This window comes from Thamnophis elegans, chromosome 12 (genome assembly GCF_009769535.1).
Source record: "Thamnophis elegans isolate rThaEle1 chromosome 12, rThaEle1.pri, whole genome shotgun sequence".
Classification (NCBI taxonomy): Eukaryota; Metazoa; Chordata; class Lepidosauria; order Squamata; family Colubridae; genus Thamnophis; species Thamnophis elegans.
In genome coordinates, this window is record NC_045552.1 from 1,707,771 (window position 1) to 1,732,729 (window position 24,959).

At 53.2% G+C, this 24,959-nt stretch overlaps 1 protein-coding gene across 5 annotated transcripts in view; it reads right to left on the reverse strand.

Annotated features, from left to right (window-relative positions):
• HIF3A (hypoxia inducible factor 3 subunit alpha) overlaps positions 1 to 22,926 on the reverse strand; it is a 41,231-nt gene extending 18,305 nt beyond the window's left edge. For 2 of the 5 annotated variants that reach the window (XR_004256239.1, XM_032227326.1), the window contains exon 1: positions 1,153 to 1,255. Coding sequence is in view for 3 of the 5 variants with exons in the window: in XM_032227326.1 (XP_032083217.1) it covers positions 1,153 to 1,196 (44 nt within the window). In the remaining 2 variants the exon portion in view is untranslated. Of the gene's footprint in view, positions 1 to 1,152; positions 1,256 to 19,605; positions 19,709 to 20,573; positions 20,659 to 22,822 lie in introns of those variants that run through there. The other 3 variants (XM_032227327.1, XM_032227328.1, XM_032227329.1) reach the window with 3 other exon arrangements.
• Between the last annotated feature and the right edge of the window lie 2,033 nt (positions 22,927 to 24,959).

The following is a 24,959-nucleotide window of genomic DNA, read 5'->3' on the forward strand; positions in this document are numbered from 1 at the left end:
TCGCTAAATGAACTGTTGTTAAGTCGAGGACTCCCTGCAAAGCCAAAGGCAGCCGCCCACCTCAGCCAACCAACGTCACAATCCCGACTTCTTTCAAAACACACAAGGGGTGAGACCCATGGGGTGCGACAGACAGAGGGGACCCTTCCGAGCCAATCAGCTTTTGGTCTTCTGGTGGGGCTTTCCCCGAGTAGATCGGGCGCGCGAGGACTACGGAGAAGCAGAAAGAAGGGAGGGCGCAGCCCGCCCGACGGTTGAAAAACAGGAACTTTCCTCAAATTAAATGACTCTCCCTTTTCTGAATTAAGGTTCCCCTCCCATCAAACCTTCTCAAAAATCTTAACACTTTTTACGCTCCCGGACCTCAATCATCGCATCGACGTTCTTCTTCGGAGCTCCTGGAACCCCTGTTTCTTCTTCTGGAGTTTGAGGTGGCCCACATTTTTCAGCTTTCTTGGGTTCCTCTTTCTCTTCGGGTGGATCTTCTTGACGTTCCAAGCTTTGGAGAGATCTCCAAGCGTCCAGGATCCACTCTCCTGAGCAACCCAGGTATAGTTTGCCGCCCCCCCCCCCGAAAAAATGTCAGCGACCAGCCCTCTCCACCTTCACAAATTCCAGAAATGAAAAGGCCAAGTTCTCACCAACCGTTGGGTCCAGAGAGATCCTCTCCAAGGAGACCTCAACAAAAGAGATTGTCAGAACTTCATAGAGGTGTTTGTTTTTTAAGCTTTCTGGCATACTTCTGTCCCAGGTGGTGGGGAATCCTGCAGTCCCTTGTCCTGGAAATGCCTGTGGGTCTTCTGGAAGTCCACCAAAGCTCACATCTTCTAGGAAGTCCCAAAGATGGTGGTGTTTTTTTTTTTTCCAAGAGGCAACGGGACTTTTTCTTTCAAGACGTTTCGCTTCTCATCCAAGGAGCTTCTTCGGTTCTTGAAAGAAAACTCTTGGGACAACTGGATGAGTGAGAATCTCCATAGGAAGAACCTCAAGTTGGGAAGCCCTGAAGCCTTCTGCTGAAGGGCCCAGAGAGATCTTCAAGAGATGCTTCCTCCATGCCACAAGCACCACACAAGGCGGGGGACGTGGGAGTTTGCTGTGCCCCAGAAGGCCCTGCCCCGTGGGCTCCATCCCAGCACCAGAGAGGCCCCTTACCTGCACCATCTCCTGCCCCTCGCCCGCTTCCAGCGCCACCACATAGCCGATCTCTGGCTTCCCCAGGGCTTCCCGAGTAAACCGAGCTGGACTTTACACTTCCTGTTCCTCCCACGGTCTGCTTCCACCATCCCTCCCCTCCTGGTTCTCCTTTGGGTACAGGCTGTTCCCGTTCTCTGCCCTGGCACTCTGCCCATCAACTTGCGGCTCTGTTTTGCAGACAGGCTGCAACAGGGTGCCATGTGGCACAGCGGTTATCTTCCCTGGGTCAGCTAAGTGGCATGGCCGGTAGCCAACCTCGACCGCGGGGTCATCAGGCCAGCCGGGCCTGGCCTCAAGCCAGCCTCCTGTGCCAACCTGGGAACAGGTGTGTTCTCCCTGGGAGCCATAAACAGGCACCGCGTGGCTGCCGGTAGTCCTCGACTTACAACGGCAAAGGGAGTCCCAAATTTCTGGGGCTCAGCCAGGCAGTTTGCTCCATGTTACGACCGTTCTCGTCACAGGGTGGTTAAAGTGAATCGCTGCGGCCGGTAAGTTTGATCCCCCCACGGTTGTTAAGTGAGCCCTGGCCCGTTTTATGACCTTGCTTGCCACACTTTGTTAAAGTGAATCGCTGCAGTTCTTAAGTTCGTCACGCGGTTGTTAAGTGAATCTGGCTTCCCCATTGACTTCCCTTGTCAAGAAGTCGCCAATGGAGATCATGTGACCTGCCCCGGGACACCGCGGCCATCATAAATGTGAGTCAGTTGCAAATCATCCACATTTTGATCACGTGACTCTGGGGATGTAAGTGTGGAAAACTAAGTCCCCCGTCTCTCTTTCCTCAGTGTACAGGTTGGGAAAACTTAGTTCGAATCCTAACGCGGCCCTGCGGCCCCCCCAAGAAAAGACAGCAGGAAAAGGGAATTTATCCTTATCAGAATTTGCCACGAGATACGATGGAAGGTTTACTTGGAGAAAGGAAGGTCCTGGAAGCCGAAGGTTTTCCTTGGGAATGCGCACATAGAGCACCTTCTGTACACACAGGGAGCCTTCAACTGGCAATGTTTCATTTAGTGACGGCTCAAAGTTACAATGGCACCGAAAAATGAGACGTTTTTCAAAGTTGCCTTTGCTGCACCCCTATGATATTCTGCATGGGATCAAGATTCATTGGGACGGCAACCGGCTCACCTTTGTGACGGTTGTGTGATCCCCTTTTGCGACCTTCTGACCAGAAAAGCCAAGGGGAGGGGGAGCCAGATTCGCTTAACGACTGCGCGATTCACTGAACAGTGGCAATGATTCGCTTAACAACGGCGGCAATGTGATGAACTGGGGAGCAAGCGTTGGTTCGTATCATGGATAACCCCGAGATTTCTGACTTATGAACAGTCAATTATACAACACAGGCAGTCCTCGACTTACAACGGTTCATTTAGTGACCATTTGACATTCCAATGGCACTGAAAAGAGCAACTGATGGCCGGTCTTTCACACTTAACGACCGTTGCGGCCTCCCGACGGTCACGTAATCAAAATTCAGATGCTCGGCCACTGGCTCGTTTTTATGACGGTCGCAGTCTCACGGGGTCAACTTCCTGACAAGCCAAGTCAACGGGGAAGCCAGATTCACTTAACAACGTTGCTCCCAATTGAACAACCGCGGCGATTCGCTGAACGAACGTGGCGAGAAAAGTCATAAAGCGGAACGAAACCCACTTAACGAACGGTTCGCTTAGCAACAGAAACGTTGGTCCGGGATGCTGGTTTGCGTGTTCTCCAACACAACTCTCACAACGCTTCGCTGAACGTACTCGCCCTCCCAACGGGGAGCTTACCTAACAAGGACTATCTGCACCTCAACATATCCTTGGGAATGCAGCATTCCTGGAAGCTCGACTTTCGCTTGCACCCACGCTCATTTCAAGTTTCTAGTCCTTAAGGTTGTTCCAAATTAAACATAAATTAATCCAGGTTGGGCAGAGATCCACATCCACAGTCCCTGCCCTGGAAGCTGTTTACTAGTATTCTCTCTCTCTCTTTCTCACTCTCTCACTCACTCTCTCTCACTCTCTCACACTCACTCTCTTACTCTCTCTCTCACACTTTCTGCCTCTCTCTCACTCACTCTCTTACTCTCTCTCTCTCTCTCTCACTCTCTCTCTCACTCTCTCATTCTCTCTCTCTCTCATTCTCTCTCTCTCTCTCATTCTTTCACTCACTCTCTTACTCTCTCTCACTCTCTCTCACTCTCTCTCTCTTTCTCTCACTCTCTCACTCACTCTCTCACATTCACTCTCTTACTCTCTCATTCTCTCTCTCTCTCTCTCTCTCACTCTCTCATTCTCTCTCTCTCTCTCTCATTCTTTCACTCACTCTCTTACTCTCTCTCACTCTCTCTCACTCTCTCTCTCTCATTCTCTCACTCACTCTCTCACATTCACTCTCTTACTCTCTCTCTCACTCTCTCTCTCACTCTCTCATTCTCTCTCTCTCTCATTCTTTCACTCACTCTCTTACTCTCTCTCACTCTCTCTCATTCTCTCACTCTCTCTCACTCTCTCACACTCACTCTCTTACTCTCTCTCTCTCATTCTCTCTCTCTCTCTCTCCCTCTCTCCCTCTCTCATTCTCTCTCTCTCTCTCTCGAGTTCTTGGAACGAACTCCCCGCAGAGATTCGGACCCTCACCTCTCTCCAGGCCTTCCGAAAAGCTGTCAAAACCTGGCTTTGCCGGCAGGCCTGGGGTTGATGAGTTCCCCTCCCCTCTCAACCTGTGTGGTTGTGTGATTCTTGGCTATTTTAACTACTTGTATTGTGTTCTATGTTCCCCTTTTCCCCCTTTGAGTTGTTCGCCGCCCTGAGTCCCTCCCGGAAAAGGGCGGCATATAAATAAAACAAATCTCAATCTCAAATCTCTCTCTCACTCTCTCTCTCTCTTTTCTTTCTTTCTTCCCTTCCTTCTTTCTTTGTTCTAATTTTAGTCCTCCGAAGACCAGATCTCCTGAAGAGGAACAAAGCTGCAGTGGCAGAGAAGCCACGGGGGACCCAGCGGCTGAGTGCACGATTTCGGGCCTTGCCTCCATCCTCTTTGCAGCTGCCACCCACCCACCCACCTGCCCACCTTTTTCTCCCTGACTTTCGGGTGCCCTACAATGGGGGGGGGGGAGGGAGGACCCTAACATTTTAGGGGACATGTTCTGCACGCAACCAGAGAGTCCTCCTTCGTCAGCGACTGGCAGCGCCAGAGCTTGCACGCATCTCCAAAGCCTTCGTAGCATCTCTGACGTCAATGTGCTTCTTCCACTGAGGATATCTGAGGTTCGCACACGCTGCCTGTTACCAACAACGGGTGCAGGGGGCACACGGCTGCCCCCTGATTAGCACACAACTGCAAAAGGGAGGGAAAGAGAAGGGGGTGGGCGGGCGGAAAAAGCGCTGCTGGCATGCCAACAGCCCCCCCCAGTCGCTGCAGGCAGCCCCCTCCTCAATTGTTCCATCCAGATGACTCCCTCCTTCCAACTAGGACAGACGGCGAATGTTCAGATGTGGCTGCGTCTCCCCGGAGGGGAGATTTCAAAAAAAATATCGTTCTTTGCCCAAGTCTGTGGAAGCAGGGGGTTTCCACCCCACATTTCCCTCGGGGCGGGGCAAGAGTAGGGGAGGGGGGGGGGTTCTCGTCCTGGGAAACAGCCGGAGGGAGCAGTTTGCTCGGCTGAGAAGGTTCACACGACACTCCTAACCCGGGTCAGGAAGGCTCAACAGCAGGCAACTGCGCTTGGATAAACGGGTCGTCTGTGGGAATGGTGGGTTCTGGTGTGGGCCAGGTTCTTCCCACCACCCACTGCCCCACAAAGACAGTGGCCCATGTTTTGTCCTAAGGCCCCTGGGCTCCTTCTGGCGGAGGGGCAGCGGGGGACGGTCCATTTGGGAAAGGGATCCTTGAATCCGCAACCTCACGGAAACATGGAGATGCTCAGGTGGTCCCTCCACCTGGACCACGGTGAGGGAGATATCCAGATGATTCCTGAGTCCCAGAGGGCTGGTGGGTCCTGCCCTCCTTGCTGATCATTTTAATTCTTAATTTTACCTACTTTGAAAGGATCGGAGCCTCCCAGAGGGCTGGTCGGTCTTATTTCTTTATTCCCCTTTCATTTCACACCGTCACGGGGTACGAGGGCTGCTGGGGCTGGTCGTCCTTTGCTATGGATCCCTTTTCAGTTTCCCTCTTTCAGGACTGGGGCATCCAGAGGGCTGGTGGGGGGGGGGGCTGCCTCCTGCAGGACGCCAAGCGATGCCACGGACTCTGGATCAGCCGGCCCTCACACCCTGCCACAAACACACACACACACACACACTGGCGTGCCAAACCTGGCCAGATTTGCAATCCCACCCCCTGTCCAAACTGATCTTTGTAAGAGAGGAAGGAAAACTTTGTGCGTGCTTTGGGGTCCTCTCCCCACTGGCAGAGAACCGGGGTGTGAGGGGGACGTAGGGGCTGTCCGGAGCCCCCTCCAAGGGGTTCCAGAGATTTTACGCAGAATAACAAGAGTTGGAAAGGACCTTGTAGGTCATCTAGTCCAACCCAAGCAATTTGGGAGAAACACTCCCCGTGGAACCCAAATCAAGCTCAGTCGTGTGTGTGTGTGTGTGTGTGTGAGTGTGTCACACGGCCCTGTTCCTAAAATAGAACCCCCCCCCAACCCAGCTGATGCGGGAAGCGTCTGTGCCGGGGTTTCGCTGAGCCTGAGCATGCTTCAAAGCTTCGCCGACTCCGCAGCCCGTCCCCACCCACTCCCCTCTGAGTGTGTTTCTTTCTGTGTGTGTGTGTGTGTGTGTGTGTGTGTGTGTGTGTGTGTGCATGTGTCATCTCTCTTCTCCCGCCCACTCCGAAGCAGGAACCCTGCTGCACGTGCTCTTGGCAAAGCCTTTGGCTGTTCTGTCCACGTCAGTCCAGGACAGAGTGTGCTGGAAACAGGGACGGATGCCAACTGCTGCTCGGTCGTGGGAGGAGAGACGAGGGACGGGAGGGAGAGGAAGAATGGAAGGAAGGAGGAGGAGGAGAGTTTCATTCATTACAAGAGAAAGAGTGTGTGTGTGTGTATGTGTATCTCTCTCTCTCTCTCTCTCTCTCTTACAACCTTTGGGCACCACTCCTGAAACAAACAGGGGCAGGGTCTCCTGCTTGGGCAGAGGGCAGGACTAGATGACCTACAAGGTCCCTTCCAACTCCATTACTCTGTGTGTAAAAAAAATCTTTGGAGGCTGCTCTGGGCAGCCCCTCCCAGTTCCCAGGGCACCCCCTCCCCAAATGAACCCTATTCAACCATGCGCAGAACAAGCCAAAGGATTCCAAATGCTTCCAAAAAACCATTTGTGGGAAATTCTGCACCACCGTGTCGTGGCGCTCCCCAGTCCATCTTGGGGGAGGGGGGGGGAAGGAGGCTTAAGTGTCCTTCAAAGCCAAACCTCTCTCCCCCCCCCACCTCCACACCCCTCACTCCCCCCCACACACACAACAGCCTCTCCCTCTGGTTTGGGGTGGGAACGCAATGTTCTTGGCAAGCTATCTGCCTCCACACCCTTCGTCTTTGCATCTGGAGAGCCCTGTTTGTGTACAGCAGGGAGGGGTGCGCCACCTTTTACCTGAACGCACACTGGGGTGTGTATGTGTTTGTGTGTGTGTGTGTAACCGGGCAAGGCTGCCAAAGAAAAGGAAAACGAAACACCAGTTTTCCTGCTTTGCGTCTTATGCGCTGGGAAGTTAAATCGGGACAAACCGAGGCACGGAGCGGGAGTTGGCTGCATTTGGGGGTGGGGGGGGTGGCTCAGGGTTTCCCCCCACCCCTCCGGTTCCAGAGACCGAAAAAATGTTGGCAAAACAAGGAGAGCCTTGTGAATTTTTGCAGCTGGCTTTGAAGGGAGCTGGCTCGTCATGCCTTAAAATGGATGGAGAATTTGGATAGTTTTCCCCAGATGAGTTTTTCAAACTTTTTAAGGGGGGTGGACTCTGACTCCCAGCATTCCCCAGCCAGCTTTGCTGGCTGGGGAATGCTGGGAGTCGAAGTCCACCGGATTTAAGATTGCGGAGTTTGAAAACAACAATGCTGGATTATAGGAATGGCTGCAGCCCCATTGACAAATTCAGCTCACTAATGCTTGGACAAGGAGTTTCTCCCCTTCTCTATCTTGCACGATTTTGGATGGGAATCCGACTTTTATCATCAGCCCAGGAGCCTTTCTGACATCACCAAAAGTTTAAAGTTTAATAACATTTATATGCCGCCCAATCCCGTAGGACTCCGGGCGGCTAACAATACAAATAAATCAAAAGGAAGAGAAGGAAAGAAAAGATAGATTTAAAAAACACACCATGCACTCCATTCTGAGAGGGGCTGGACCATATTTTGGGGTCAACAGCCCCAGGCCTGCCGGAACAGCCAGGTTTTAGTGGCTTTACGGAAGGCCGAGAGAGTGGGAAGGGTCCGGAGACCCGGGGAGATCATTCCAAGGGCCGGGGCAGCTACAGAGAAAGACACCCCCCCCGAGTAGTCGCCAACCGGCATTGCCCGGTCGACGGTACCCAAAGGAGGCCCAGCCTGTGAGATCTTATGGGTCGTTGGGAGGTATATGGCAGGAGGCGTGGGCCTCACTCCCTGCGGTGAAAAGCCAATTGGCCCCAGGTAGTCCTGGACTTTCAGCCACTTGTTTAGTGACCAAAGTTACAAAGGCGGTGAAAAAAAGCGACTTACGACACGCAACCCTTACAGCAAGCGATGTATAAAATCCTGCGGTCAAAATTCGGAGGCTTGGTCGCTGGTTCGCATTTATGACGGTTGCAGCATCCCCGGGGATCGCGGTGTCACGCGATCCTCTTTTGCAGCCTACAGGACAAGCCGAGTCCAGTGGGGAAGCCGGATTTAATGAACAACCCTGCGACTCAACTTTAGAACGGTGGCAACGGGACAAAGCTCACCGAACGTAGGGTCTCGCTTAGCAACGGCGATTGGGGGGGGCTCCGTTGCGTTCGTAAGTCGAGGGTTCCCCGTAGGAGAGATGATCTCACTGTTCCTCCCCGTGGAGCCCCCTCTGCTGGGGAGAGAGGACTGAGAATGTCGACCCGTCCGGTAGGCAGATATTTTGGGAAGTTACCTTTGGACAGTTGTTTTGGCACATCAATGCCCTGGGACCCGGCTTTCGGGAGGTTTGAACGGGCGCAACTCTGGGGCTTCGACAAGCATTTGCGCATAGATCTGGGGGGCAACTGTCGCCCGCCACCGTCTCTTTCTAACAGGGTTCTCCGCAGAGCAACAGATGCAACCGGCGTGCGTTGTGTGTCTGGTGTATTTTCTTCCCGCCTGCGAAATCAGCCTGAAATGCCCTCTCTTTCCCGACAGGCAGGCGCTGATCCAACTGGGTCAGAGGGCTGGCGGGAGGAAGGCACCCCGGTTGAGTCACCCGGACCGGCTTCCCAGGGCAGAAGCCGTCCGTTCTCCGGTCCCTTTCGGAATCTCTGCAGGACACTGGAAAGGGAAATCCTGGGTCTCCTTGGGTGGTCTTGAGGTTGGAGGGGGGGTGCCTGCAGCGCCCACCCCCACCCCAGGGATGCAAATGGCCGGCAAGGCTTGGCATCCTTCCACGGCCTGTTCCCAGGCTGAGCCAGGGGAGGAAGCCAAGAACATACACAGCGTGTGAATCGGCGGAAGGAGCCGGAACAGAATTCCCCTGCAGCCCTCCGAGAAACAGGCGTCCTTGCGGACGGGGACAGCAACGGGAGGTGCCAGGCCTGCCTGGCGTAGCCGCTTCACCCACTGCCCTATAAAGAGGGACTCGGCCTCAGTTCCAATTCCTGAAAAAGGGGACCCAGCAATGGACACGCTAGCCCTGGGGCGACGGACACTATGTAGAGCAGTGGTTCTCAAACGGGGCCCCTGGAAGATGGGTGGACTTCCACTCCCAGAATCCCCCAGCCAGCGTGCAAGGGAACCTGAAAATAGGTGGACTTCAACTCCCAGAATCCCCCAGCCAGCGTGCAAGGGAACCTGAAAATAGGTGGACTTCAACTCCCAGAATCCCCCAGCCAGTGTGAAAGTGAATTTGAAGACAGGTGGACTTCAACTCCCAGAATCCCCCAGCCAGGGTGCAAGAGAACCTGAAAATAGGTGGACTTCAACTCCCAGAATCCCCCAGCCAGTGTGAAAGTGAATTTGAAGATAGGTGGACTTCAACTCCCAGAATCCCCGAGCCAGCGTGCAAGCGAACCTGAAAATAGGTGGACTTCAACTCCCAGAATCCCCCAGCCAGTGTGAAAGTGAATTTGAAGATAGGTGGACTTCAACTCCCAGAATCCCCCAGCCAGCATGCAAGTGAACCTGAAGATAGGTGGACTTCAACTCCCAGAATCCCCCAGCCAGTGTGAAAGTGAACTTGAAGATAGGTGGACTTCAACTCCCAGAATCCCCCAGCCAGTGTGAAAGTGAATTTGAAGATAGGTGGACTTCAACTCCCAGAATCCCCCAGCCAGCGTGCAAGCGAATCTGAAAATAGGTGGACTTCAACTCCCAGAATCCCCCAGCCAGTGTGAAAGTGAATTTGAAGATAGGTGGACTTCAACTCCCAGAATCCCCCAGCCAGCATGCAAGTGAACCTGAAGATAGGTGGACTTCAACTCCCAGAATCCCCCAGCCAGTGTGAAAGTGAACTTGAAGATAGGTGGACTTCAACTCCCAGAATCCCCCAGCCAGTGTGAAAGTGAATTTGAAGATAGGTGGACTTCAACTCCCAGAATCCCCCAGCCAGCGTGCAAGCGAATCTGAACATAGGTGGACTTCAACTCCCAGAATTCCCCAGCCAGCTTTGCTGGCTGGGGAATTCTGGGAATTGAAGTCCACACATTCAAGTGTCCAAGCCTGAGCAAGCCTACCATAGATTGGGGGAGGGGGGAATCTAAAGAAGACCCCGGGGCCCCATCTTTCCCAAGCCAGGCTGGAAGGGGATGAGGATGATGGAAAGCATAGTCCAGACCAGCCCCCCCACTAGAAAAGAGAAAGAATGCTACTCCTCCTCCATCCTACGCTCGGGAAGCCTGGGAAAGTTCCCCACACAATGCGTGATCTCCCCGCTTAAAAGATGTCTTCTCCCACCCCGTCGCCCCTCTTTGCAAAAACTCCGATTTGGGAACCAGCCCCATTGAACGTCCCGAAACAAACGTTTCCCAGAAGTGATGCTATACCTTGGTTAACCTTCCAAGAGGCCGGAGGCGGAAGAGAAAAGCATCCAGCAAGCCAGGTTATGCTTCCCCCCCCCTCTCCTGAACACCCCCCCCTGCCCGCGGCTGCATTTCCCGGAGAAACAGAGCTCAGCAGTCAAGAGTTAGAGGGAGAAAGATTTGGGGAGGGGTCTCCCGGGTAGAAAGCGGGCCTCCCCCAAATGCCGCCTCTGCAAAAATCCCTAGCCTGCAAGACCCCCGAGTTCCCTTGCCCCAGCCCAGCTGTTTGTGGGTGGTACATTCCGGGGCTGACTGCTTCGGGGGGGATCCCTGCCCTCGTGCCACCCACCCTGGCAAGCCTGGCTGCCGTGCCACCAGCCCGGCCCTTGCTGCCTGCACCGCCGTGCCCTCTGGATCCCGGAGAGGCCTGAGCCCTCCCCCCCTGCCTGTCGTTTCTCCCCCCCCCCCCATTCACTGCTTGGACGGCAGCCCAGAGGCCCCTTGCTCAGGCTGGGCCTACGTGAGCCTAGCGACGGGCGGGGGGACGGGGCAGGCCGGGAGCAGCCAACCAGCGGCCGGCCTCCTTCCTGTTTTGCTTGCTAATTTCGGTTGGGAACACAGCGCAGCCATTGGCCGCCCGGCTGCAACGCACAGCCCTGGGCACTCTGCCAACTGGGCTGGCACAGGGCTGCTGCTAAGGCTGGGCTGGGCTGGGGGGGGGGGGGCTGGAGGACAGGCAGGAGGGGCAGATGCCCCCCCCCCAAAAAAAAGCTTGAGAAACTGAGTCAGCCCCCTTTCCCTTTGCCCCATGCCGGCTTCTCCTGCACGGTTCGAAGGCCACTTCGGGCTCCCCGGAGGCTGCTCCGAGCATCTCAACCTCTGGGCCTTCATTTGGGCCTCCTCGCCCACGTCGGTTCCCCTTCGCCCACCTTGCAGACGGAAAGCCCCCCCCCTCCCCAAAACGCTCGGCTTAGTCACTGATATCGCATGCAGCGGGCGGAAGACGGTGCCAGCGTTAAAACCGGGTTTCATGGCAAAGGGAGCCGGGAGGAGGGAAGGAGCTGGCATCGCCTGGCCCGCCTTTCGGAGCCGCCCTTGAGTGTAACGAGACAGGGAGTCCTCGACATACGACCACAATGGGGGGCCCCACACATTTGTGTCGCTGAGTGAGACGCCTGCTAAGTAAACTTCGCCTTCCGTGCCACGGGTGTTAAGGGGATTGCTGCAGTTGTTCCGCGACTAAGGCGGTCGTTAAGCGAGTCTGGTTTAAACCCCATTGGGTTGGCTCATCAGAAGGTCCTAAAGCCGTCGTGAGAAGGGGTCGGTTGCAAAGCATCTGAATTTTGATCATGTGACCGTCGTGTGAAACCCAGTCACAAGGGTTGTTGTAACGTCAAACTGTCACTGCAGGAACTGTCGTAAGTCGAAAGACCAGTTGTATTAATATGCTTATTATTATTATTGTTGTTGTTGTTGTTATTTTTACTCTTCTTCCTCCCTGGGGGCCTTGCGAGCGCCACTGAATTGTGTGCAGGGCAAAGAGTGATTCGCAAGCGTGCAATTAAACGGGGGGAAACAGGGCTGCCCTTTCTCCTCTCCTTAATCAGCCGGCAATTAGCAAGAGGAAGTGCGGTGGGCGAATCGCTAAACAAGCTTGTGTCGTGCGCACACACACACACACCTGGTGTCGGCAGTCGCGAGGTGTTTCACCTCCCGAGTTGGGGGGGGGGGGAGGTCTTTTTGGGAAGCAGCTCTGGAGGCAGGCAAGTGTGGGAAGTGTGTATGTGTGGGGGTATCAGGAAGCCGGTGGGGTGCCCAGTGATTTGAGGGTGCCATTTTGACTTTTTTGACCTCATCCCCCAGATACCCCAAGGACTAACTTCAACTCCAAACTTAACCCACGAATCTGCCTTCTTCAGATAGTGTTCTCCTACAGTGTGTCTCAACCGCGGGAACTTTAAGATGGGTGGACTTCAACTCCCAGAATTCCCCAGCCAGCATGGCTGGCTGGGGAATTCTGGGAGTTGAAGTCCACCCATCTTACAGTTCATTAGCATACTGCCTGGGGAATTCTGGGAGTTGAAGTCCACCCATCTTACAGTTCATTAGCATACTGCCTGGGGAATTCTGGGAGTTGAAGTCCACCCATCTTACAGTTCATTAGCATACTGCCTGGGGAATTCTGGGAGCTGACGTCCACCCATCTTATAGTTCATTAGCATACTGCCTGGGGAATTCTGGGAGTTGAAGTCCACCCATCTTACAGTTCATTAGCATACTGCCTGGGGGATTCTGGGAGCTGACGTCCACCCATCTTACAGTTCATTAGCATACTGCCTGGGGAATTCTGGGAGCTGACGTCCACCCATCTTACAGTTCATTAGCATACTGCCTGGGGGATTCTGGGAGCTGACGTCCACCCATCTTATAGTTCAATAGCATACTGCCTGGGGGATTCTGGGAGTTGAAGTCCACCCATCTTACAGTTCATTAGCATACTGCCTGGGGAATTCTGGGAGCTGAAGTCCACCCATCTTATAGTTCATTAGCATACTGCCTGGGGGATTCTGGGAGTTGAAGTCCACCCATCTTACAGTTCATTAGCATACTGCCTGGGGGATTCTGGGAGCTGACGTCCACCCATCTTACAGTTCATTAGCATACTGCCTGGGGGATTCTGGGAGCTGACGTCCACCCATCTTACAGTTCATTAGCATACTGCCTGGGGAATTCTGGGAGCTGACGTCCACCCATCTTACAGTTCATTAGCATACTGCCTGGGGGATTCTGGGAGCTGACGTCCACCCATCTTATAGTTCATTAGCATACTGCCTGGGGGATTCTGGGAGTTGAAGTCCACCCATCTTACAGTTCATTAGCATACTGCCTGGGGGATTCTGGGAGCTGACGTCCACCCATCTTATAGTTCATTAGCATACTGCCTGGGGGATTCTGGGAGTTGAAGTCCACCCATCTTACAGTTCATTAGCATACTGCCTGGGGGATTCTGGGAGCTGACGTCCACCCATCTTACAGTTCATTAGCATACTGCCTGGGGAATTCTGGGAGCTGACGTCCACCCATCTTACAGTTCATTAGCATACTGCCTGGGGAATTCTGGGAGCTGACGTCCACCCATCTTACAGTTCATTAGCATACTGCCTGGGGGATTCTGGGAGCTGACGTCCACCCATCTTATAGTTCATTAGCATACTGCCTGGGGGATTCTGGGAGTTGAAGTCCACCCATCTTACAGTTCATTAGCATACTGCCTGGGGGATTCTGGGAGCTGACGTCCACCCATCTTACAGTTCATTAGCATACTGCCTGGGGAATTCTGGGAGCTGACGTCCACCCATCTTACAGTTCATTAGCATACTGCCTGGGGGATTCTGGGAGCTGACGTCCACCCATCTTACAGTTCATTAGCATACTGCCTGGGGAATTCTGGGAGCTGAAGTCCACCCACCTTATACACTGGGACTGGACTTTAAGCTCCCTTTACACCTCTTTAGGGGGCTGTTCCCACCTTGCAGAAAAAAACTTAAATAAAAATAATATTTTGGCAAATCTCAACCAAAGAACAAGCCAACAATACATCAGGGCGCTGCCTGGTTTTTCTAAAAAAAATCAAAATGCAAATTTTTCTTCTGAAGGAATAACCAGAAAACAACAAAAGAAGCTGCCTCATTCTCAACTCTCTTAGAAGACTACAGGTCTTTCCGAAGTGGATATCCAGCCAGTCCTCGACTTACGACCACAGTCTGAGCCCAACACATCTGTTGTTAAGCGAAACGTTTAAGTGAGTTTTGCCCCGTTTTACGACCTTCCTTGGCATGGTTGTTAAGTGAATCACTGCCAGTGTTAAGTCAGTCACAAGTGAATCTGGATTCCCCCAAGACCCCCGGCCAAAGGGAGTCACGTGGCCGCAGGAGACAGCAACCGTCATAAATAGGAGTCACTTGGCAAGCGTCTAAGTTTTGATCACACATATAACCCTGGGGATGCGGCAATGGTCGTAGGTGTAGGAAAAATATCCCTTTTTCCACTGCTGTTGCAACTTTGAACTGTCGCTAAATGAACTCCTGTAAGTCAAGCACTACTTTTATGACTCCCAGTAAGCGGAACACTGTACAAAAATCGTGGCCATCAAAACTCAAAAGAGGCCTCAGACCAATTTAGGAGTTTGTTTTCTCCTGTGTGATTCAGCGTGGCTCTGCAAGCCCTAGTATGAACTAGGCCATGGGGGACACACACCTACACAAGGGACTATATTACAACAGGGTCCGATCCTGAGCGTTACACCAAAGATGGTTCATCCCAATGATAGTTTGCCCTGACCCCAAGCCAACAATGTGGGCTGTCTTCCGGATGCCCTAAATTAGAACAATTCCAGCAACAATTCCAACAGGAGAACAACTTCAGAAGTGTGTATTATAGATTAGTAAGGGTGTGTGTGTGTGTCTCCGAGCTTGGCAATCTGTGGACTTCAACTCCCAGAGTTCCAAGGCTGGAGACCCCTGCTCCATCTGGGAATTCTGGGAGTTGAAGTCCACAAGTCTTAAAGTTGCCAAGGTTGGAGACCCCTCTGCCTTTAGAAAGATGCGTGAAGCAGACAGGAATTTTCTCCATTCGATAACGCCATTGTTATTTGGACCGAGAAGCTGCCTTTGCGACAACTCTGGAGGACTGACTGACTTAACCCAAAAAGGAGGGAAATAAATAAATAAATGAAAAAGATGAAGCTACGTGCCCAGGCGCTCCCCACAGGAACAGCCATGCCCGGAAGAAATTCAGCAAAATCATGACTTGGGGGTGATAAAGGCACCTCAAAACGAGTGACGAAAGATGAAGGCATTGCCAGAAGTTAAACAACAATAAACGTGCATTGAACTTCCAAAAGGTGTAGAGGAAAAAAAAATGTGTGGTATCTACTGCCCCAAATCCATTACCTGGAAAAACATCTGGGGCACCAAATCTCTGGGGCACCGATGCTTAAGGGAGCGGAGCCAACAGAGAGACATCGAACGTGCTCTTCGCTTCCAACTCAAAACTATTTAGGGCTTTGCAGATTATGAGGCTCCCTTTAAAAACTACGAAGAGCGTCTTTTACAATGGCAGAAGGGCGGGGAGAGGAACACACTCTTTCTTCCGACCCAAACTATGGTGTATAGGTGGTGTGTGTGTGTGTGTGTGTGTGTGAGAGAGTGTTTGTGTGTGTGAGTGTTTGTGTGTGTGTGTCTTAAAACCACCGTTCTTATGTGCCATTTGCTAATAAAAGCAGAGGCTGAATCCGAGGGGGGCGTGAATAAGTGATGTCATAAGAAGGGGCGGGGCTTTAGGTACACGACGGCAGTGGCCATCTTGACTTTTTTGACTCCTGTCCCATCAACATCCCGACTACTTCTAGCTCTAAAGGTGTCGTGGAGAGACAATCGAAACGAACGACAGAAAGCCCAAGCGGTCCATGGTTTACGACGGGTTCGTTTAGTGACCGTTCGAAGTTACCAAGGCCACGAAAAAAGGGGCTCAGGGCCGCTTGTGACCCTGGTAAGCATCCCCTGGTCATGTGATCAAACGCCCCAAAAGGGGATCCCATGACCCCGGGACATTCATTGCAACCGTCATAAATGTGAGCCAGTTGCCCGGCACCTGAATTTTGATCGCATGGGGATGCTGCAATGGTCGTAAGTGTGAAAAACGGCCATAAGTCGCTTTTTTTCAGTGCTGCTGTAACTTTGAATGGTTACTAAACAAATGGTTGTAAGTCGAGGATTACCGATATGCTTCCTGGAAATAAATCAACATTTGCAAATTCTACTTCTCTGGAATAAATGATATTGATTATTAAAAAATATATATTATTAAACTTATTATTATTGAAATTATTATTGTTAAAATTGTTAAATTACTATTATTAAAATTATTGTTAAAATTATTGTTAAAATTATTATTAAAAGTATTATTAAAATTATTGTCATTGAAATTGCTGTTGTTCTTGTTGTTGTTATTTTAAAAATCCACCATTGGCCGCTTGTTCTACCAGTTCATTATTTTGCTTTCCCCACCCATGTTACTAAGGTAAGGACAGCAGGGATTCACTTAGCAACGATGGCAAGAAATGGTCATAAGATGGGGCAAAATCCACTCAAGGATCATTTCGCTAAGGGAGGTCAATGTTGGGTCCAATGGAGGTCATAATTCGAGGACTAGCTGAGGCTCCTAGCTGCTGCATCAGCTGATCGATGACCCAGCTCATCGGGAAGAGTCGGACACTTCATCACGCCAAGGGCCACGCAGGCAGGAAAGAGAGTCCAAGGTATTTGGGGCACCTATATGGGGCAGTCCCTGGCAAGCCTCTCCCCCCTTGGCCCAGCCTCCCTTTTGGGGGTTTCCTTTGACCCATCTTATAGGCAGCCTTCGGGGTCCACCTTAATTATCCACAGCCCCCCACCTCCTTGTTTGGCGGAAGAAATCAGCAGGCACATTAAAGCCCAGGAGCACCTCTCGAATCCAGCACCGATGCCCCCGAAGGGTGCCAGAATTCTTCCTCTTTACGGCCCTGTGCTCTGGGGTTCAAGGGATCTTAATTTACACCGGGTTCTGAGGACCCTTCCATTTCCCTTGTGCCTGAGGTTGGGCTCAAGAGAATAACAGAGTGGGAAGGGACTTCTAGAGGTCGTCTAGTCCAACCCCGGCTCAAGCAGGAGACCCCCTCCCCAGTTCAGACAAATGCATTTCTTCCATTTCCCTTCTGCATTCCGCATTTACGTATTCTGTATTTATAGGTAATCCTCGGCTCATGGCCGCAAGTGAGCCCGGAATTGATGTTGCTAAGCGAGACACTTGTGAACTTGGTCCCATTTCACAAACTTTCTTGCCACAGTTGTGAAGTCAGTCCCTGTGGTTGTTAAGTTAGTAACACGGCTGTTAAGTGAGCCTGGCTTCCCCCTGGACTTGGCTTGTCAGGAGGCCACCAAAGGGGATCACGTGACCCCGGGACACAGCGACCGTCACAAATAGGATCTGGTTGGCAAGCATCCGAATTTTGATCACGCGACCATGGGGAATGCTACAACAGTCGGAAGCGGGAAAAATGGTCATAAGTCAATTTTTTCACTGCCGTTGTAACTTCGAATGGTCACTAAATGAACTGTTGTAAGTCAAAGGTTGCCGGTAGTTGTTTTCTTTCTTTCTTTCTTTCCTTCTTTTTCCTTCCTTCTTTCTTTTCTTTACTTTTCTTTCACTTTCTTTCTTTCTCTCCCTCCCTTCCTAACCATAAAACTAAACTAATTGCTATCTACCTACCTACCTACCTATCTATCATCTTATCTATCTATCTATCTATCTATCTATCTATCTATCTATCTATCTACCTACCTACCTACCTACCTACCTACCTACCTACCTACCTACCTACTTATATCATCTATCTATATCATCTATCTATCTATCTATCTATCTATCTATCTATCTATCTATCTATCTATCATCTATTTATCTATCATCTATCTATCTATCTATCTATCTATCTATCTAATCTAATCTAATCTATTTCTAACTCTTTCTCTAACTTTCTCTCTCCTTATCTCTTCCCCCATCATCTTGAAACTTTTAGCAATCTGCAGCTGGCAAAAACAGTGCCTCTGGACATGTGCAGAGGACATTTCCTTCCCAAGAGCATAATCCCGTCCTGCCGTCACATCTATGGCACAAAAGCTTGCAAAACCTGGGGCCCTGATGCTTTCTTACGGTGCCTGCAAACCCAGATTCTTATTTTAGAAAATTAATCATGGGCCGCCCGACAGTCACAGGCGACTCCGGAAGACCTTGGCGGCCGGCCGGCCGGGATGCCTTTGGAGAGAGAAGGGGCTGCAAGGTGTTAAGGGAGGACTCCTGTGTCAGATATGCCACCCGCCAGGCTCCCTTGGTGCAACACGCTTTCTAATCCTGTTGGCCTAGTTAGAATCGCTGCCCAAGCAAAAAAGGGAAATAAAGCACGGCACCCACAACGCCACAATTCTCACGCTGTGGAAGCTGAAATATCTCCACCCCGCGGCCCAACACCTCCCGACACCCCCCGCTTTTTTTTTTGCTAATCCCAAACTTGGAAGACCAACGTTCTGCTCCCCTCTTGGTTCATCCAAGACCACAAACAATCCAGCGTTAAAAGCACCGTCCGGAGTAGATCTATAACCCAATTCACAGAAGGGGAAGACCGAGACCTAAAAGGCACAGCTGGATCGGCAAAAGGCCCTCACCAGGCTCCCGTCTTTGGGAATGGGGCCAGACCCACCTTCTCAAGAGACTGAGGGACTCCTCACCCCTCAAGCCTCAAACCCCCCGCCTCCCAACCCCAACGAAGTCCCTCTTGCCCAGAGATTAAGCCCCCGACCACTCTAGTCCCATTCATGGAAGCAGAACCAGGGGTGGGGTGGGAGAGAGAATAACAAGATCTGGATTCCGAATACAGGCGCAAATCAAACTAACTTCCTTCAAGATTCCTGTGCCTGAGATTTTTGCTGTTTTGCAAAAGTAGAGACGACGGTGGTTTGGCAACTACGGTTCTGCATCCCTGCGTGGAATAAGTATACGAGCCGAGAGAGGAAGCCCCAAACTGGGCCTAAATGCCCGAAGCCTGAACTCGGGTTGGAAAGGAACAGCCGATTCGGTTGGGACAGAGAGAAGTATGGAGGATGCAAAAAACCGTGTATTTGTACATGTGTGGGGGTGAGAGAGGGAAGGAAGGAAGGAAGGAAGGAAGGAAAGAAGGAAGGAAATGGGACTGAGAATGAGAAGAAAAAGGAAGGGAAAAAGAAAGAAGAAAAAGAAAGGGAAAAAAGAAATAAATAAATTAAAGTAACAGGAAAAAGAGACAGGAAAAAAACTAATAAAAGGTGAGGGGAACAGAGAGAGGGAGGAGAGGAGAAAGAGAAGAATTAAGAAACGGCGAGCAAGCAAAGAAACAGCCGAGCACAAAACACATTGAGGAAGGAAAGAACGAAACGTACACCAGAGCAGCTCAGGGACAGAGGAGAAATGGAAGAAGATGGAAAAGACAGGAGGGAAAGACAGAAGGAGGAAAAGGAGGAGGGAAATATCTGCCCAAAAAAGTCGAACGTCAGAAGCAGCAGAGGGAAACGGAGCAAAGCCTGAAGGGGAAGGAGCAGAGGGGAGAAGGCGGCACGAACAAGCCGAGCAGAGAAGGCAAGAGGTGGCAATGAGGGGGGGAAGCCGTAGCAGCCGAACAGTGCCGGGACTCACCTGCCCCAGAGCCCCCCAGGGGGAAGGCACCCTCGGGCCCAGCGTCCCGCCTAACTGCCCCATCATCGCTCTCTGCCATCCACTGACCACCGAGTCCTTGCCAAGCCCGAGCCGAGCAGGCTCCTCTCCGTATGTGGAACTGGATCCTACCTCCACCCACCACCGCGTCACGGCCTGGCACGGAGCCGGGAACACGTGATGTACACAAGACCTGTCATGTGTTCATCCTCCGGCACGCGACGGCCACCGGCTTCCCTGCCCGGAGGAGGAAAACAGCCAACGGCAAGGGCTGGGGAGAGGAAGGACATGTGCGAGGAGGAGGAGGAGGAGGAGGAGGAGGAGGCTGGCTTGGGACAGCAGCCAGTCGAGATGCCTGCGGAAGGGAAAGGGCCGAAGCAGAAAGCAAGAGTCAGCGAGAAGCAGCCGCCAGAGGGTGCCAGCGATGCCGTGGGGGAGAACCCGGAGCAGTGACAGGGATGTTATGCAGAAGAGACAGCCCAATCCGGAAGCAACGGATTAGGATGATGGGGAGGGTTTGCCCGGCAAGGGGTTTTAAAAGGCTCCCTCCTCCCTAGCTCAAATAACTTCCTAGAAGTTGCCATCCCTGGCTGGGCACAGCTGTGGGCATCCCGAGCCACCAGTCCCAGAGGCTGCAGGGGTTTGCAAGACTGAGGCAGGGCCGGAAACACACCAAGGCTCACACTCCTAGCAAAGTTGCCAAGGAAGCTTCTCCTTTGGGCGAAAGTCTGCGGAGTCCCCCAGAAGGTTCCCTCCTGGTGAGGGCAGGAGCTGCTCCTTGGTGGACAGGAATGGCTCAGGATCTTGGAAAAGCAGCCAGGATTGGCGATCGGAGAGATCGGCTCTGGATTCAAACTGGACTGAATCATCCCGGCCACAACCCTTCTTGCCGAGGAGCAGCCCGAAATGTTCCTCAACTCTTGTGCGGCATCATCAAAGCTTCGCCTTACCTTTGATACTTCGACCAGGACATCCCTGAGTTAGTCCGTCATGGTTAAGGCTGCTGCACACCTCCGCCCCGCCGCCGTCGGCTCTCCCGGCTCATCTCAGCCAGGTTCCGCGAGAGACTAAAGCGCTTATAGGCTAGGAGCGAGGAGCGTTTCAAAAGAGGGAGAGAGAGGAGGGGCGAAGTGAAGTCTGCCTTGGCCGGATGCCCCGGACGGGTGGCAAGGTGCCAGGTTTGTCCTCCCCGGGCAGAGAGGGCCAAGAGACGCCACGGAATAGCCAGTGCGGCAAATTCTGCAGCCCAGGAACCGTGCCGAGGAGCAGGGCAGCACACCCCTTCGGGGGCAATGAGATGCTCCTGTGGGCACACACTTTCCCCCACTTCCCAATCGGCCAGGCGAAGCCCTAATTGCACCCACCCAATTTGTACCCAAATTCCTCGCAGCAAGGTGGAAAGCACACACCAGGTAGAAGGGGGGGGTTCCCACTTCTTTCTGGCCCCCAAAGTCTCCTGCTGCCCCTTAAGCCCTCTTCATGGCCCAGTTTCGGGAAGATCCAAATAGATTTGACCTACATCCTGATCACCTTGGCTCCCACAGGCGACGGGAGCCAGGTCTGCAGGTGCGGCTTCAAAACTTCTTTTTTTCTCTCTCTTTCAAAGCTTAGATCTTCTCTCAAATTCAGGGTGCAGAGAGAACTCCTGACAACGCAGGTCGATCCCAAAAGCCCCCCCCCCTTTTTCCCCCAATTGCCTTGGCGACTCCAACTTCCAGCCGCCAAGCTTTTGCGGGTGTAAATGCTGGTTGCAAAGCCAACATTCCTAAACATGACCACGAAACGGGCTACTTTGCGCCACTCACAACATTTCTGCTGGTGTACAATATGACGGTCACGATAGGTGGCATGTAGGAATCGGCTGGGTCAGTTTCTCCACAACCTTACTGTACCAAAAAAGCCTGCCGTTTGCAAGCTGTGCGCTCTCGTTCCCTTATGGTTAATTGTTTCCCCTTGGAATATGAATTCATATTCCTTTGCCTTTGAATTTGAATATATAAATATATCTCTATCTCTTATATCTATCTATCTATCTATCTATCTATCTATCTATCTATCTATCATTCTATCATTCTATCTGTCTATCATTCTATCTATTTATCCTCATAGACACAGATGCAGACAAACACATACAGTATATATGTCATTCACTCACACATTCACACAACTGGAGAATGCTGCAAAACTATCCAAGCAGAGATATTTTTTTGGGGGGGGGGAAATAGTTTTTCCTGAAACCGCTGCTCCCCCTCCCTCTCCCTTGGGCGGATTCCCTGCGCCCCCTCCCCCTTCTAATCCACTCGATTAAAGAACCCATCTGGGGTCGAAAGGCAGCAGGCGAGCGAGCCGAGAGGCCATGATAGGAAGTCTGCTGCCCTACTGTAAACAAGATGTATAGGGAGGTTGAATCGCAACCAGGACAGTGGGAAAAGCCAGCTTTTGGGAACTGACCGGCTCCTCGCAGTTACGGCAGGCAGCTGAACAGGGGCTCTCCTCCCCTCTTTTCTCCAATTGCTGATAAAACCCTTGGCAAGATCCCTACTGTAATCTAATAGATCTCCTTGCAGCCCAGAAGACATTCCCTCCCTCCCTCCCTTCTGCAGAACTACAGGCAGACCCAGAAGTGCTTTGTGGGTTCAATGACAAACCGGCCAATTTATTTAAAATATATATATATATTTTGCAATGGCCAAATAATGCCTGTCCCCCTCCCAATGACGCCCCCCCCCCACCGCGACTCTACTCTGATCCACATTCCAAAGGATCTCAGGCACCGGGGATGCCGCGACCCTTCCCCAAATACTTTCCCGGGGTACCTGGAAGAAGAACGGGACCTGTTTGGAGAATGAGGAAGGGTCTTCTGTGCAAGAGGGGGGAGGAAAGGGGGGGCGAATTGCAAGTCGCGCTCGCTGGAAATCTCGACCGACCGTGGGGAGGGGGGCAAAGGGGTCGAAGAATTTGCCGACTCTGCAAGTCTGCCCCCTCCCCACCCCCACGAGCTCCTCCATCCCCTCGCCCCACCTCTGTCTCGGGGGTCCGGAGACCCCTGCAGAAACCCAGCCGCCCACCCAAGCCCCCGGCCTCTCCTGCCCTCTGAGCAGCCGGACCGGGCGCCGCTGGCGCATCCTGCCCGTCCTTGCAAAGGATGCAGCAGCCCCACGCGCGGAACCCGCCGCGGGAGCTTTCCCGTCGGCTTTACCTGGGTCCCTGCAGCCCATTCTCCATGGCTGGCCGGCTCTCTCGCTCTCTCCGCTCCCTTCCCTTGCCTCCTTTGCCCGGGTCCGGCTGCTGGGCTCGGCGGTGCTCTCCCTGCGCTCTCTCCGCCCGCGCTCCTCCGGCCCCCCGCCCAGAAGCCCACTCCCCTCCAGGCTACTCCCACCGCCCCTCCCCCACCCGCGCCATTGGCTCCCCCTCCCACCCCGCAGGAGCCCCCTCCCCCTCCAGCCAGCCAGGATCGGGACTCTTTGGCACGCCTCCTTCGGCGGAGCCGCGCGGCCATTGGGCGCAAAGCTGCCACTCCGGCGCCCGGGGGGCTCTGCCCCCTCATTTGCGGGCACTTGGCTGGGACGAGGGTGCCCCCCCGCGGCTGCGGATGGGAGCTCCGGCTGGGGTGGGAGGGGGGGGGCGAGAGCGGGGGGGGGGGGGGCCGGATTCAGCGCAGCAGCTTGGCCGCGCAGAGCTGCTGCAAAGCGGCGCCCATCCGGATCGGCGCCGGTTTCTTTGGGCAGGTGGGAGCCTGGGAGGATACACCTGGGGATGGATGCCACCGAGTGCGGGGGGACGGGACTTCGGAGTCTGCAGCGCCACGCAAGGGAGTGGACTCCGGATTAAGCTGCCCTGTGCGCGGTTTGGCGCCGAGACTTGCGCCCCGCGTAAATCCAGAAGAGGATCGGGTGGAAAAGGGGAAAGAATTGGAAAGAAGACCCCCCCACCCCCCATATGAATGCGGCTGGTTGGGGCTCCTTTGCTTTCTCTACTCCCGCCTCCCCCGCCCCAAAAACCGGCCGCCCCGCCGCCAAGTTTCTATGTACTTCGAATGGGACAATCCGAATTAAAGTCTGGGAAGTGAGCCGCGGCTTCCCAAAGCCTCCGCATCAGACGGGGGAGCGAGCGGGCGATGGGGACCATCCCAGGGTCCCGAGCCGGCTCCAAATCCCGCAGCCCCAATCGGCCGTGGGCGGAGGATGGCGTTTGCAGTCCAGCGCGCCCGGAGGGCTTTTGGCGAGGCGAAAGGAGGCTCGCTCCGGCCTTCGCCCGCTGCTCCCGCAGACACCTGTTCAACGGGCGGGCGCTCTCCCGGGTCCTGCCCCGGCGAGCATCTCGGACGGCGGACCGGCTGTGCGAAGGCGCCCCCTGGCGGGCGAAGGAGGCGGCCGCTCCGTTCTCCGGCTCCCAAAGCCTTTCCGCGATGGGAAGCGGCAGCTCCTTCTCGCTGGAGGCGCTTAAGGCTGGATTTATTGGGGAGGGGGAGAGACCCCCGCCCGCTAACCATCCCTCCTCCCGAGTGTAGGATACGGCGAAGCCAACCGGTCTCCGGGGGCAGCCAGGAACCTGCTTTGCACCTCCTCCCCTCTCTTTGACGCCTGCCTTCCTTCCCCAACCGGGCGCCCTCTGCATTGCTGGACTACAATCCCCATCCTTTCCAACCAACCAAAACATTCAAGGATACAACTGGTGGTCGAGGTGGTGGGGGGGGGAGAGGCTTTGTTTTGGGGTTGCAGAATTCCAGAAAGGGGGCCAAGGGGAATATAGGAAGGGGAAATTCTGGGAGGGGCTCGGATTGTTGTTGGGGGCAATATGCTGACTCTGTAAAACCGCTTAGAGAGGGCTGAAAGCCCTATGAAGCGGTATATAAGTCTAACTGCTATCTGACCACTGTCCACAAGAGGCCACCATGGGATTCCTCCTTGGACCCCTTGAGAAAGCCCACTTGGTCTCATCTTACAGAATAAGAGTTGGAAAGGGGCCCAGGAGGTCCTCTAGTCCAACCCCCTGCTCAGGGCAGGGAATCCTAAACCATTTTGAACAAATAGTTTTCCTGTCTCTTCTTGAAAGCCTCCAGGGATGAAGCTCCCACAACTTCTCTTCCACGGGTTGATTGTTCTCACTGTCAGAAAATCCCTCCTTATTTCTAGGTTGAATCTCTCCTCGGTCAGTTTCCATCCATTACTCCTTGCCTGGCCTTCGGGGGGCTTTGGAAAATAACTCGGCCCCTTTCTCTCAGTTACCGACGGGACATAGTCGAACCCCCTGCTTAATCAGGAGACCCTGTACCATCATTTCAGACAAATGCTTGTCCGCTCTCTTCTTAAAAAAACCTCCACAACTTCTGGAGG